At 45.4% G+C, this 13,324-nt stretch overlaps 1 protein-coding gene across 1 annotated transcript in view; it reads left to right on the top strand.

Annotated features, from left to right (window-relative positions):
- The window catches only part of LOC120042747 (runt-related transcription factor 1-like), a gene marked incomplete at its 3' end in the record, with an annotated part of 37,397 nt that extends 24,277 nt beyond the window's left edge, over positions 1 to 13,120 (top strand). Inside the window, exons 2-5 of the mRNA XM_038987547.1 lie at positions 4,707 to 4,963; positions 8,300 to 8,456; positions 11,657 to 11,761; positions 12,920 to 13,120. Coding sequence (XP_038843475.1) covers positions 4,707 to 4,963; positions 8,300 to 8,456; positions 11,657 to 11,761; positions 12,920 to 13,120 — 720 coding nt within the window. The remainder of the gene's footprint in view (positions 1 to 4,706; positions 4,964 to 8,299; positions 8,457 to 11,656; positions 11,762 to 12,919) is intronic.
- Between the last annotated feature and the right edge of the window lie 204 nt (positions 13,121 to 13,324).

Raw genomic sequence — 13,324 nt, 5'->3', positions numbered from 1 at the left:
GAACAGTTGAAACTGGAGCAGCAGCAAGGCCAGGTGGACTGGGGACAGCAAGGAGTCATCATGCCAGGTAGTCCTGACGCATGGTCCTAGGGCTCAGGTCCTCCGAGAGAGAGAAAGAAAGAGAGAGAGAAGGAGATAATTAGAGAGAGCATAGTTAAATTCACACAGGACACCGGATAAGACAGGAGAAGTCCTCCAGATATAACAAACTGACCCTAGCCCCCCGACACATTAACTACTGCAGCATAAATACTGGAGGCTGAGACAGGAGGGGTCAGGAGACACTGTGGCCCCATCCGATGATACCCCCGGACAGGGCCAAACAGGAAGGATATAACCCCACCCACTTTGCCAAAGCACAGCCCCCACACCACTAGAGGGAAACTTCAACCACCAACTTACCATCCTGAGACAAGGCCGAGTATAGCCCACAAAGATCTCCGCCACGGCACAAACCAGGGCGGGGGGGGGGGCAACCCAGACAGGAAGATCACTTCAGTGACTCAACCCACTCAAGTGACTCACCCCTCCTAGGGACGGCATGAAAGAGCACCAGTAAGCCAGTAAGATACCTTAAAGAAAATGACTCAAGTAAAAGTGAACTCACCCAGTAAAAGTCTAAAAGTATTTGGTTTTAAATGTACTTAAGTACTCAATTGTCATAGATCCTATTTGAGTAAAAGTAAAAGCGATACGTGAAATTCCTTATAATAAGCAAATCAGATGGCACAACGTTCTTGTTTTTATATTTACGGACAGACAGGGGGACACAGCCAGGGGTACACAGACAGGGGTACACAGACAGGGGTACACAGACAGGGGTACACAGACAGGGGTACACAGGGGTACACAGGGGTACACAGACACAGACAGGGGTACACAGACAGGGGTACACAGACAGGGGTACACAGACAGGGGGACACAGACAGGGGTACACAGACAGGGGGACACAGACAGGGGTACACAGACAGGGGGACACAGACAGGGGGACACAGACAGGGGTACACAGACAGGGGTACACAGACAGACAGGGGTACACAGACAGGGGGACACAGACAGGGGTACACAGACAGGGGTACACAGACAGGGGGACACAGACAGGGGTACACAGACAGGGGGACACAGACAGGGGTACACAGACAGGGGGACACAGACAGGGGTACACAGACAGGGGGACACAGACAGGGGTACACAGACAGGGGTACACAGACAGGGGTACACAGACAGGGGTACACAGACAGGGGGACACCGACAGGGGTACACAGACAGGGGTACACAGACAGGGGTACACAGACAGGGGTGTTTAGTGAGTCAGCCAGATTAGAGGCAGTAGGGATGACAATGAGTTATATTGATAGGTGCGTGGATTTGACCAATGCTGTACTTTTGGGGGTCTGGGGAATACATATGGGAGTAAAAAGTACATATTTTCTTTAGGAATGTAGTGGAGTAAAAGTTGTCAAAAATATAAACAGTAAAGTAAACATACCCACCAAAACTAGGCTACTGAAGTAGTACTTTAAAAATACTTTAACTACGCTACTTTACACCGCCATCTTTATGTGGCAACGTCCACAGCGGTGAAAAACAAAAGGTAACTTTCATGCTTACTTGTAGATAACTGTTTATTTGAAGTCTTGTTGTTGAGGATGAGAGACTACATTCTGACACCGTGAAAGCTGCATTTTAAGCACGCGCATTTACGCTCTGTCACACTATCATGAAATACATCCCCTGTTCAATGGTTACTTTATTCAGTATGTCTGTGTTGTGCATGGATTGTGGAACCTACTATAACGTCAACCTATGAACCCACACCACGTTGGACACTAGCCATAGTGCTATAGAGGGGGAATAGGCCTATAAGAAATGGGACATCGTCCCCAAAATGCGTAGCGGTGGCCTCCATATTATCTATTCGCAGATGTGATGCAGCCTGGGTTATATGGTTAGAGCGGTGACGTGGTGGCTATTGCTGATATCATATTCCCCGAATAAATCAGCGCATGACCAATACGTCCACTGGAACAGTACACGCGCCCTGGAATTCAGCAGAATGCCTGTCTTTGTATAAATGTCCACCTCATCGACAGATGAGTCATTTGAGCTTCTCTCTTTACTTTTTCTGTTATTGCACGTCTATATAGGCACATAGGCTATGTCTTATTGGCTAACTTATTGCATGGATATTTACTCATCTTATTTTGTTATGGTGTATGCAGACTATGTTTTGACACCGACACGAGAAATCATCCGGGAAATATCAGGCATTAGGTAGGCTAAAGTGTATTTCCAACTGAATATGTGTGTTTGGTGTCCAAACGCATAGGCCTAATTGTGATTTGGGCAGTTTTTTTGTGAACAACCATTTTAATCCACCTTTCAATATATTTTCTTGTGTTTTTTGTATTGGTATCCAACATCCAATTGCACGCTGTTGACTTTTATGTTAAAACCACAATACTAAAGCGCGACCGCTCTGTCCGTCTCTCATCGAGCACCGCAGCCCCAAAGTGGAATTCCATTGACTGGCCCGATCCTTCCTAAGAACCCACAGTTCTCCATACCTGGACGGACGCAGCTCTGATTGGTTAAACCCTCCCGGACACTCCGTAGTTGCTCGATTCCATTGGCTGAGATCTGTCTCTATGCAAATCCAACCCTGGAGGGACGCATTCCAGCACTGCGGACTGACTGCCAGTAAAACCCTGCCTCCCACTGTCGGGACGTTCATTCATACGCAGCAACTCAACTCTATACACAACCGGAGCATTCAACAAGGGTTTGTCGAAATATAAGGCTGTTTGCAGTGACACATCCTAACCTATTCCTCGTTGACATTCCAGACAACATTTATAAAAGCGAAATTGAAGTATAAAAGTTTTTTCCGTCTCCCATGTTGGCACGCATAGAGACGAGAAGATTCCTATTGCGAATTGGGGAGCCATAGAACATCTATCGAAGTTGACCTTTTGTGGCGAGTAACTCACAAGTTATTGAAGAACAACAGAAGAGAAAAAAATAACCCAACTGGACATTCTTATTCGCTGCTCGCTTGAATGCGCCCTGAGACCTCCTTGGATGACGGTCGGGTTTTATTTAGTATCTGTTCGGTGGATGCCTCTTCAGTTTCTGTGTCCATAACACGGATCATGGAATGAGGACTTCACACACCGAGATTTAGCGGGATGTGCGTCATTTGTTAACCGAAGGTCTTTTACTCCACTACAACGCATAGACCCAGTTTTATTCGTGCCCACGCAGGTACCTTCAGACTGTCGCCTGATTTCCACTGTCCACTGTTGATCCACGTGCCTTGGGAGAGTTCATCTAACGACAACGGGTTTAATTTTAGAGGCAAATATCAGAAGAAACATAGAGCTATATATTCCACAGAGAGTCAGTTTAACTGGATCCTACTGCGGTGCACAAATGGTCTTCCTTTGGGACGCCAAATACGGTACATAAACTTATTTTCACATTTTACGCACGGTTGAATATGTGTTGGTATCTATACCCATATTTTCCTGTCTAACTTATCAACACCATACTGTGGCAGAACTTGTGTATTATTGTCAACTAAGATTTCAACTTCCCTCTGAGCTGTGGTTCAGTGCTTTGTGCATGCTAGGTTCCAAATGTAGCCTGTAGCCTACTCGCTGTGAGAGAAAAAACCCGTTGGCGTCCTGCCAATTATTATGTTTATTTCCTCTTCAAATTCTGGTTTCGGTGTGTTTCTTGGCTGTGTGAATGTGCGCGGGTATAAATGTACGCACAAATGTCAACACACACACACACGCACACACTTGAGGTTAGGCTACATTAATCAGTTGTCACTAGATACAACAGCCACAAAGTCAAAACCCCCGCCTATTTATTAAATGTATCTTCTGAAAATCAGATTTTGAAGCTAAATTTAACCCTGACCTTAACCACACTGCTAATTTATTCCTAACCCTAAATTAAGACCAAAAAGCTCATTTGAGTTTTCATGAAGTTTTACGATAGGCCTACAGCCAATTTTAACTTTGTGACTGTGGTAACTAATGGAAACCACATTAAAACACATGCAAAGCACATTACTTCCCCTCTCATCAACGGTTTATAAATACATCCTTCCATCCACAGCGCGTGGTTTGCTGTTAGTGTTGGATGGTTAGATGAGAGCAACACAGAGTTGGAGTTCAGTCCAGTTCTGTGGTACACTAGTCCAAGTTCTGTTGAAAGAGCGAGAGGCAGCAGCGGTTTTTAAACCTCCGGTCGTTCCAAACCGCCAACATGTGGCATCGATTGTGGTTGGCTTGGCTGAGTGGCAGACAGAGAGACCGACGGACAGCGCGCGCCGGGCCCTGTCAGACACAGCATCGCTGGCTGATTTTTAACGGTTTGGTTTCACGTGTCTCTGGCTCTCCAGGGTTGGGTTCCGCTGTTGTAATTTCACTGCGCTCTATTCTGAGAACTTATAATATAATTCTGTGCTCTGAAGGCCAACTTGAAACTACATGCACATTGATAAACAGAATAGAAAATACTATTGATGTGCACAGTTCAAAATGTGAATAGCCTAAATTAGTTTTTATTTACTTACTAAGAAGTTATATGCCTTATTGACATACTGTTGACTCTATAGTGTGTGCGCGTACGCCTGCGTTGTGTCTGTCTGTGTCCTCACTCACTTATTTATCTACATCTCCATCTTTCTCCAGACCCAGCACCTGGTCGGCGCTTCACCCCCCCTTCCACCACCCTGTTGTCAGGTAAGATGAGTGAGGGTCTGCCCCTGGGTGCCCAGGAGAGCAGTAGCGCCGCCCTGGTGGGAAAGCTGCATATTGCAGACCGAGGCATGGTGGAGGTGCTGTCAGATCACCCTGGAGAACTGGTGAGGACAGACAGCCCCAACTTCATCTGTTCTGTCCTACCCACACACTGGAGGTGCAACAAGACGCTGCCCATCGCATTCAAGGTGAGTGTGTGTGTGTGTGTGTGTGTGTGTGTGTGTGTGTGTGTGTGTGTGTGTGTGTGTGTGTGTGTGTGTGTGTGTGTGTGTGTGTGTGTGTGTGTGTAGCGCTATATTTGTTGTTTTATTTTGAATCATTTCTGGAGGCTGTAGAGGAACGTTTTCCTGCGCAAATTTAGTCTGATGGCAACGTTTCTCATAAATGTCTATGTATGTGTGTGTCAAATCCAAAATATATACAGTATATTGTCAAATGCACTGAATACCTTGAAATACTTACTTACAAGCCCCTAACCAACAATGCAGAGTTTTTAAAAAGTAAGTAAGAAACATTTGCGGAAAAATAGTAACACAAATAAAATAACAATAACGAGGCTATATACAAAGGGTACCAGTACCGAGTCATTGTGCAGGGGTACAGGTTAGTCCAGGTAATTCAGGTATTATGTACATGTAGGTGACAGGGTAAAGTGACTATGAATTGATAATAAACAGAGAGTAGCAGCAGTGTGTGTGTGAAGTGTGAAGGAATGTGCGTGTGTGTGTTTGTGGGTTGCGTCAATATACATGTGTGTGTGTTTTGGGTGTGTATGTGTTGAAGTGTCAGTATAGTATGTATGCATGTGTGGTTATTGTCCAATGAGTGTACATCGAGCTTGTGCCAAATTTTTGTTGAATAAAATAAGGTGGTCAATGCAAGTAGTCTGGGAGGTTATTTGATGAACTGTTCAGCAGTCTTGAGGGTAGAAGCTGTTAATGAGCCTTTTGGTCCCAGACTTGGCGCTCAGGTACCACTTGCCGTGTGTGTGAGATGGTGCTTGATAACTGTCCATGAGCAGTACCCAATCTCCCAACCTCATAACTAGCTACCAAGAAGCCATTTCAGGCTATCAATCAAGTTAGAGTAGCTAGCTTGTCTAACTATCTTAGTTGGCATGCCAGCTGGCAAGGTTGGTAGACTTAGAAAAGCAAGCAATTACTAAATGTACTGAATTAGACTTACGTTCCTTTCAATATTTTACCCAGATTTGAGTAGAGAAGCATATTTAGTTTCAGGAGGATACAGACAGCTCAAGATGTATGGTTACATATGCAGATTTATTTATTTTTTGACATAGAACTAAGCGTAATGATTATGGCTCTAGATTGCCATTAAAATCTGTTTCAGGTGTCCCCCCCCCCCACATATTTTGTGCCCCCTCAGATTTTTGGGGTGCATGACGCCCCTGGTCACAGAATAAACTTTTAATTGGAGAAAAATATTATTATAGCCATAGCCTACTTCCTTTACAGTTTTTCACTTTGTCATGCAGTTCTCAGAATTGGAATGATGCACGTCAATGTCTCCCAGTTGTTTCATTAGGCTGATGTCGTTCTGGGCATCCATAATGGGAATTATATCATCCAACTAAAGTACTTTTAAGCACTTTAGAACAGAAGCGTTTGTGAAAAAAGCCATAGAAAAATACTGTAAAATCAGATTGAGGGAGTTGTATACATTATGTACATTATAAACAAAGTCATAGGCGGATGTTGTTGCCATTAAGTGTGTGTTTGTGTCTGGATGTTGTTGACCGTCTGCTTGAAGAGCTCTATAATCGTTTCCTCATTATTGTTTGTTCTGCAGGGCCGTTTTCACGCTCCACCCAACCTCTCTCTCATGTCTGACTTCCGTAGCTCCCCAACAGTCCTCCAGAATGTAAACTATACTGGGGCTGCCAAACACCCGTATTTTCCATCTCTGCCGTGTGTGTGGGTGAAGGGGGGTTGTGTGTGTGGACTATAGATGTAGTTTCTTAGTTGAAAAACAGAACAGAGCTGTAGAACCCATGCCCGGTATCTCCTCTGTACATTTGCACGCTGATTTGTGGCCATGATTACAGTTAATATGAAAATGACTCTCCCTGGGTCTATTTGCTTTGGGTGTGGAGCTATTCAGTCTGTAGTCTGGGTGGCTTTCTGGAGCACAAAACCACCCAGACTGCCCTCCCATTTAGTAGACCCAGGGTTGGAACAAATTACTGAGAAATAGACTAAATAGATTCCGAATGAATAACTAATTCATTATGAAGTACTAGAATTGATCATTTTTCAATATTATTTTTAAAAGTATAAACATAGTTGAATACACTCGGAATAGAGTGTTGCTGTCACGATCGTCGTAAGAACATTCGGACCAAAGCGCAGCGTGAAATCGGTTCGACATTTTTTATTATGAGTGAACCGCAGGATACAGACAGCTCAAGATGTATGGTTACATATGCAGATTTATTTATTTTTTGACATAGAATTAAGCGTAATGATTATGGCTCTAGATTGCCGTTAAAATCTGTTTCAGGTGTCCCCCCCCCCCCACATATTTTGTGCCCCCTCAGATTTTTGGGGTGCATGACGCCCCTGGTCACAGAATAAACTTTTAATTGGAGAAAAATATTATTATAGCCATAGCCTACTTCCTTTACAGTTTTTCACTTTGTCATGCAGTTCTCAGAATTGATCATTTTTCAATATTATTTTTAAAAGTATAAACATAGTTGAATACACTCGGAATAGAGTGTTGCTGTCACGATCGTCGTAAGAACATTCGGACCAAAGCGCAGCGTGAAATCGGTTCGACATTTTTTATTATGAGTGAACCGCACAACAAAACAATAAAGAATAAACGACACGTGAAGCTATGGAGTGCTCACAGGAAACTACACATAAACAAAATCCCACAAAAACCAGTGGGGAAATGGCTGCCTAAATATGATCCCCAATCAGAGACAATGCTAAACAGCTGCCTCTGATTGGGAACCATACCAGGCCAACATAGAAATAAAACAACCTAGATTACCCACCCTAGTCACACCCCGACCTAACCAAAATAGAGAATAAAAAGTCTCTCTATGGTCAGGGCGTGACAGTTGCAATATAACTAAAGATGCTCCTCTTTTACCAAATACATATATCTACCCACGGGCGCAACTTGGTTTTAGAAGTGGGGGGGACATAATGGTTATTATTTTATTTTTTTAATTATCCAGTCGAATAAACTCTCCAAACAGCCTACCCGACCGCTCGGAGGCGTCCTAAAACACACTGTTTCCCCGTTTTGTATCACATTCCAATGATAAAACGGGGGGGGGGGGGGGGGGAAAAAATGCATGTCCCCCCCGTCCCCAGTAAAGGTTGCGCCCTTGTATCTACCTGATAATTGATGTTTTGTGTAAAATGTTCAATGTAAATTACGTGTGTAATTATGTTTATGTATTGTCTTTTTTTGTAATGTGCAAGCCAAGCAATAAAGTTTCCATCTATCTGACTGTGTCTCTGTCTCTCTCTCTCCTCCTATTGCCGTAGGTGGTTGCCCTTGGTGATATCCCTGACGGTACCTTGGTCACGGTGATGGCAGGGAACGATGAGAACTACTCAGCAGAGCTCCGCAACGCCACGGCCGCCCTCAAGAACCAGGTGGCTCGCTTCAACGACCTGCGCTTCGTAGGCCGCAGCGGACGAGGTACACACACACACACACACACACACACATATATATAGATACACTGATATAGCTCTCTCTCTCTGTCCCTAACGGACGGTGAACCACAGTTACTCCAAATCAGGTGCAGGCAAATGTCATGCCTTATCTATTTAAAACACAGGCCTCTCTGTACATAAACTAGCTGTTACTGTACACACACACACACACACACACCTCTCAATTGTCCCATTGTCCTGCTAGGCAAACAGCCATCTAGTCTGACTTAAAGCACACACACACACCCACAGGACCTAGAATGCAGCTCAGGGTTAATTACAGTATGACTGTATGTGTGAGCTTGTCTGAACTTGTGGTGAACGTTGATGAAACTAGGTGAGTGTTTGGTTGGGTTGTGGTCAGAGAGTTGGTCTGGCTGCAGCTCAGTAGGCTGTGGCCCAGTGTTAGTGTGGTTACAACGGTGTGGTTTAGAGTTATGTAAGGGATCTCTCTCTCACACACACACACACACACCACACACACACACACACACACACACACACACACACACACACACACACACACACACACACACTTCTGACTATGAAATAAACCATTCTAAACACACACACACACTCCTCCTTCTCCTCTTTTCTTCTGGGAAACACACACACCATGACAGAGGTTTATTCAGAAGGAAGATAAGACAAGTGATTGGCTAATGCTGATAGGACCCACTGTGGTAAACACACTGCTGTACTCAACAAGCCTAGACCTCTCTCTCTCTCACACACACACACCCACACACACACACACACACACACACACACACACACACACACACACACACACAGAAAGAAAGAAAGAAATCATCCCATTGATAGGGGCGATTACAGATGGAGAGTTCCGGAGTAAACAGTCATCTCTGTACAGTAAGCCCCAGAGAAATGTAAACTGGGTAAAAGCCTTGGCACTTAGACACACACACACACACACACACACACACACAGAGACACAGCTTTTAGATGTGCACTGATGGTGTCCGATCAGACAGACAGACTGATGACACAACAGCAACAAAGACCACAGCTGTTCTCTCATCCTATCTATCTCTCGATCGCTCTACCTCTCCCCTCCTCTATCACTTACCGATCCTCTCAGATTCTTTCTTACAGATAGCACACCAGCAACAAAGACCACAGCTGTCCTTCCTCTGTCTTTCTGTCTCCTCCCACTCTCCTCTCTTTCTGGATATAGGAGCAGTGAGTTACTGGGCGGCCAAACGGCACAAACAATCTCAGACATATTTATCTCTTTCTTTCGCTCTCTTTCTCTCGTTTTCTCTCATTTTCTCTCTCTTGCAAACAAAGTTGTTTAGATGTGCACACACACTTGTTCACATCCTAACACATGCACAGTATAGTGTACACACACACACACACACACACACACACACACACACACACACACACACACACACACACACACACACACACACACACACACACACACACACACACACACACACACACACGCATACACACAGCATTGTCAGGGGACGTTTCCTAGCTGTGTTGTCTTCTTCCCGTCTGCCTCTCAGACACAACGTCTCCCTCACAGACACTAATACTTCTGTGTGTGTGTGTGCGCGCACGTGCGTGCGTGTGTGTGATATCTGCATACATATGGAGAAAAAAGAAGAGGATTTTTTGTGTGTCTGATGTAAGACAATGAGCAATCTTTTAAGCGGAAATGTGATTGTGAAATATCATCATATTTTGCAATTAAATTATCCTACAATAACTTACTTTAGAAAAATAGTTAGTACTACATGATGAATAATGGACAGTTTTCCCATTATGGTGAATATTACTGTATTAGTAGATTTGCCTCTCTTTGGGCAGTCAAACACACTTGAATAGAAAACGTGGGATAGGGATGTGATCTCATAGCTTCTCTAGACTCTGAGAATAGTCCTGGCTGCCTGCTTGTGTGTGGTCTGGACAGTGATGCTGAGTACTTCCACAGTACAGCTGAGTACCTGTGTGTGTGTGTGTGTGTGTGTGTGTGTGTGTGTGTGTGTGTGTGTGTGTGTGTGTGTGTGTGCACGGAATAGTAAACAATCAAACATTTTACCAACTGGGGACATTTTGTTCGTCCCCACAAGGTTTAGGGTTAGAATTACGTTTAGGGTTTGGAGCTAGGTTTAGGGTTATGGGATTTTGAATGGGACTGAACTGTGTGTCCCCACAAGGTTAGCTGTACAAGACTGTGTGTGTGTGTGTGTATGAGTGTGTGTGAGTAACAGTAGCCAGGGCTTTAGCTGGCGTAGGCTGGTCTGTGTGTGGTAACTCTATTCCAGCCTTGGCACAGCCTCTGACCACCTCCCCTGAGCGCCCATACCTCCATGGTGTGTGTGTGTGTGTGTGTGTGTGTGTGTGTGTGTGTGTGTGTGTGTGTGTGTGTGTGTGTGTGTGTGTGTGTGTGTGTGTGTGTGTGTGTGTGTGTATCCTCTCAGCATATGCCCGTCACTCATCACCATGCATTGAGGTACAGAGCCTGAGGGAGAAAAACACACACAGATGTGATTGTCTCCTCCACTCACCTAGGAATCTCTATACTTACACACACACGGAGATACACATATATACACACACATGCAGACAGACAAACACACACACAGATTCATAGATCTATACAGAAACACAGTCACAGTGTTGACTGTCAGCCTTGTCCTCTCATCATCAGACCCTCTGACTGGATTAGTCACACGGCGGCAACACCAGCCAAGTCTGCTCCCACACACACAAACGAACACAAGCATAATAAACACACACGAACACAAAAACACACACACACACTCATTTAAACGTATAATAAACACACACATGTACACACTCTGTTTGTCTGTGTGTGTTTATGAGCAGTAAATAGGTGTGGAGCCGTAGGGTCTGTCTGACTCTCTGATGTCTCTCTGGGTTATTTCTGTGTCAGGCTGATCTTAATGTCTTATCCAGACCTGGGGTATATTGGGATAGAGGGAGGGAGGTAGATGGAGAGAGAGAGAGAGAGAGAGAGGGAGTGCATGCTTCAGGGAGGTGCAGACCAACATGGGGGAAGAGGGAGGGGTATGCAGGGGAAATAGAGGCCCATGCCAGCGGTTGTTGTGAGACACAAGAGGTTTTCTGTGTAGATGATCACATTAAAATATATTTTCACTCTCTCTTCCTGTCCTCCTCCAGGGAAGAGTTTCACTCTGACCATCACGGTGTTCACCAACCCTCCCCAGGTGGCCACCTACCAGAGAGCTATCAAGATCACCGTGGACGGGCCCAGAGAACCACGCCGTGAGTACCACCTTCATCCTCATCATCGCACTTATCAACATCAACGTCACATGACCCTGTCGGTTGAAGGATGAGCGTCGGCGTAGGATTGCACCAAGACAATGGAAGACAATGCATCCTAAGCATAGTTATCCTCATCATTATTATCCAAGTTGTTATTACATTATCATGATCATGCTGACCATCATGACCATAATTACCATTAGAGTGGTATGGGATTTGTAGTTGCATTAATTCTGGGTTGTAGTTCTGGGAGTGTGCTGATTGGAAGACTCATCATACCTCTGTCTCGTGGTTGTTAACGGGACTATTCCCTGATGGTCCGTTATTCTGGTCGGGAATCTGGTGTTGGGCGCCGTGCAACGATCCAGGGGCTGGCTGGCTGGCTGGCTGGCTGGCTGGGTGTGTGTGTGTGTGTGTGTGTGTGTGGAGGATTCTGGCCCGCGCTTCAAAGGGCTAAGACACAGGCTCCAGTTACAGCACCACTTCCTCCCAGTGCGCCAGTCGTGTGTGTGTGGGTGGGAATGTGAAGACGAGTGATGGTTTTTCACAGCTGAGGCTGGCTAGCTGGCTGGATACTTTCTGTCTCCGTTTTCTTCCTCTGTCAATCTCTCTCACCTTTTTTGTCTCTCTCTCTTTTGTCTCTCTCTCTCTCTCTCTGTCTGATGAGGACTCTTTTCATCATTATGTCCTTTCAGTCTGGCCCCTCATATCACTCAACATGACACCAAATAGGGAAAAATCTCATATTGTAATTAGAACTGAGACCTCAAACTAAAGAAAAAGAAGAAAGAAAAACATGTTAACAAACAGACAGACAGACAGACAGACAGACAGACAGACAGACAGACAGGCAGGCAGGCAGGCAGGCAGGCAGGCAGGCAGGCAGGCAGGCAGGCAGGCAGGCAGGCAGGCAGGCAGGCAGGCAGGCAGGCAGGCAGGCAGGCAGGCAGGCAGGCAGGCAGGCAGGCAGGCAGGCAGACAGACAGACAGACAGACAGACAGACAGACAGACAGACAGACAGACAGACAGACAGACAGACAGACAGACAGACAGACAGACAGACAGACAGAGGGATTGATTGATTGATTGATTGATTGATTGATTGATTGATTGATTGATGGAGAGTGTATGCGTTTCTGCCTGCGTGTGTGTAGGCCACAGACAGAAGCTGGAGGATGTGAAGACGGGAGCATTGGCCTTCTCCGAGCGTCTGAGTGAGCTGGAGCAGCTAAGGCGGAGCTCCATGAGGGTCACGCCCCCTCACCATCATCACCACCACGCCCCCACTCCCAATCCCCGGCCCGCCCTGAACCCGGCCCAGTTCAGCAACCCCACACACCACACACAGATACCAGGTGAGTCTTCTCTCATGGTACCACATACACCCACGGTGCATAGGCTACATGCTAACTGTCATCACACAGTGAAATCACTGGCATTATGCCTCCACATACGTAGCAAACAACACTCAAACAATGTGTAAGAGAGCAGGAGAGACGAGGCCCAATCAAAAAAAAATTCACATATTTTTCTTCTGTGTATATTTATCTAAGCCGTGT

The sequence above is a fragment of the Salvelinus namaycush genome, unplaced genomic scaffold (genome assembly GCF_016432855.1).
Source record: "Salvelinus namaycush isolate Seneca unplaced genomic scaffold, SaNama_1.0 Scaffold766, whole genome shotgun sequence".
Taxonomy (NCBI): domain Eukaryota; kingdom Metazoa; phylum Chordata; class Actinopteri; order Salmoniformes; family Salmonidae; genus Salvelinus; species Salvelinus namaycush.
This window is presented reverse-complemented; position numbering and strand designations above follow the sequence as displayed.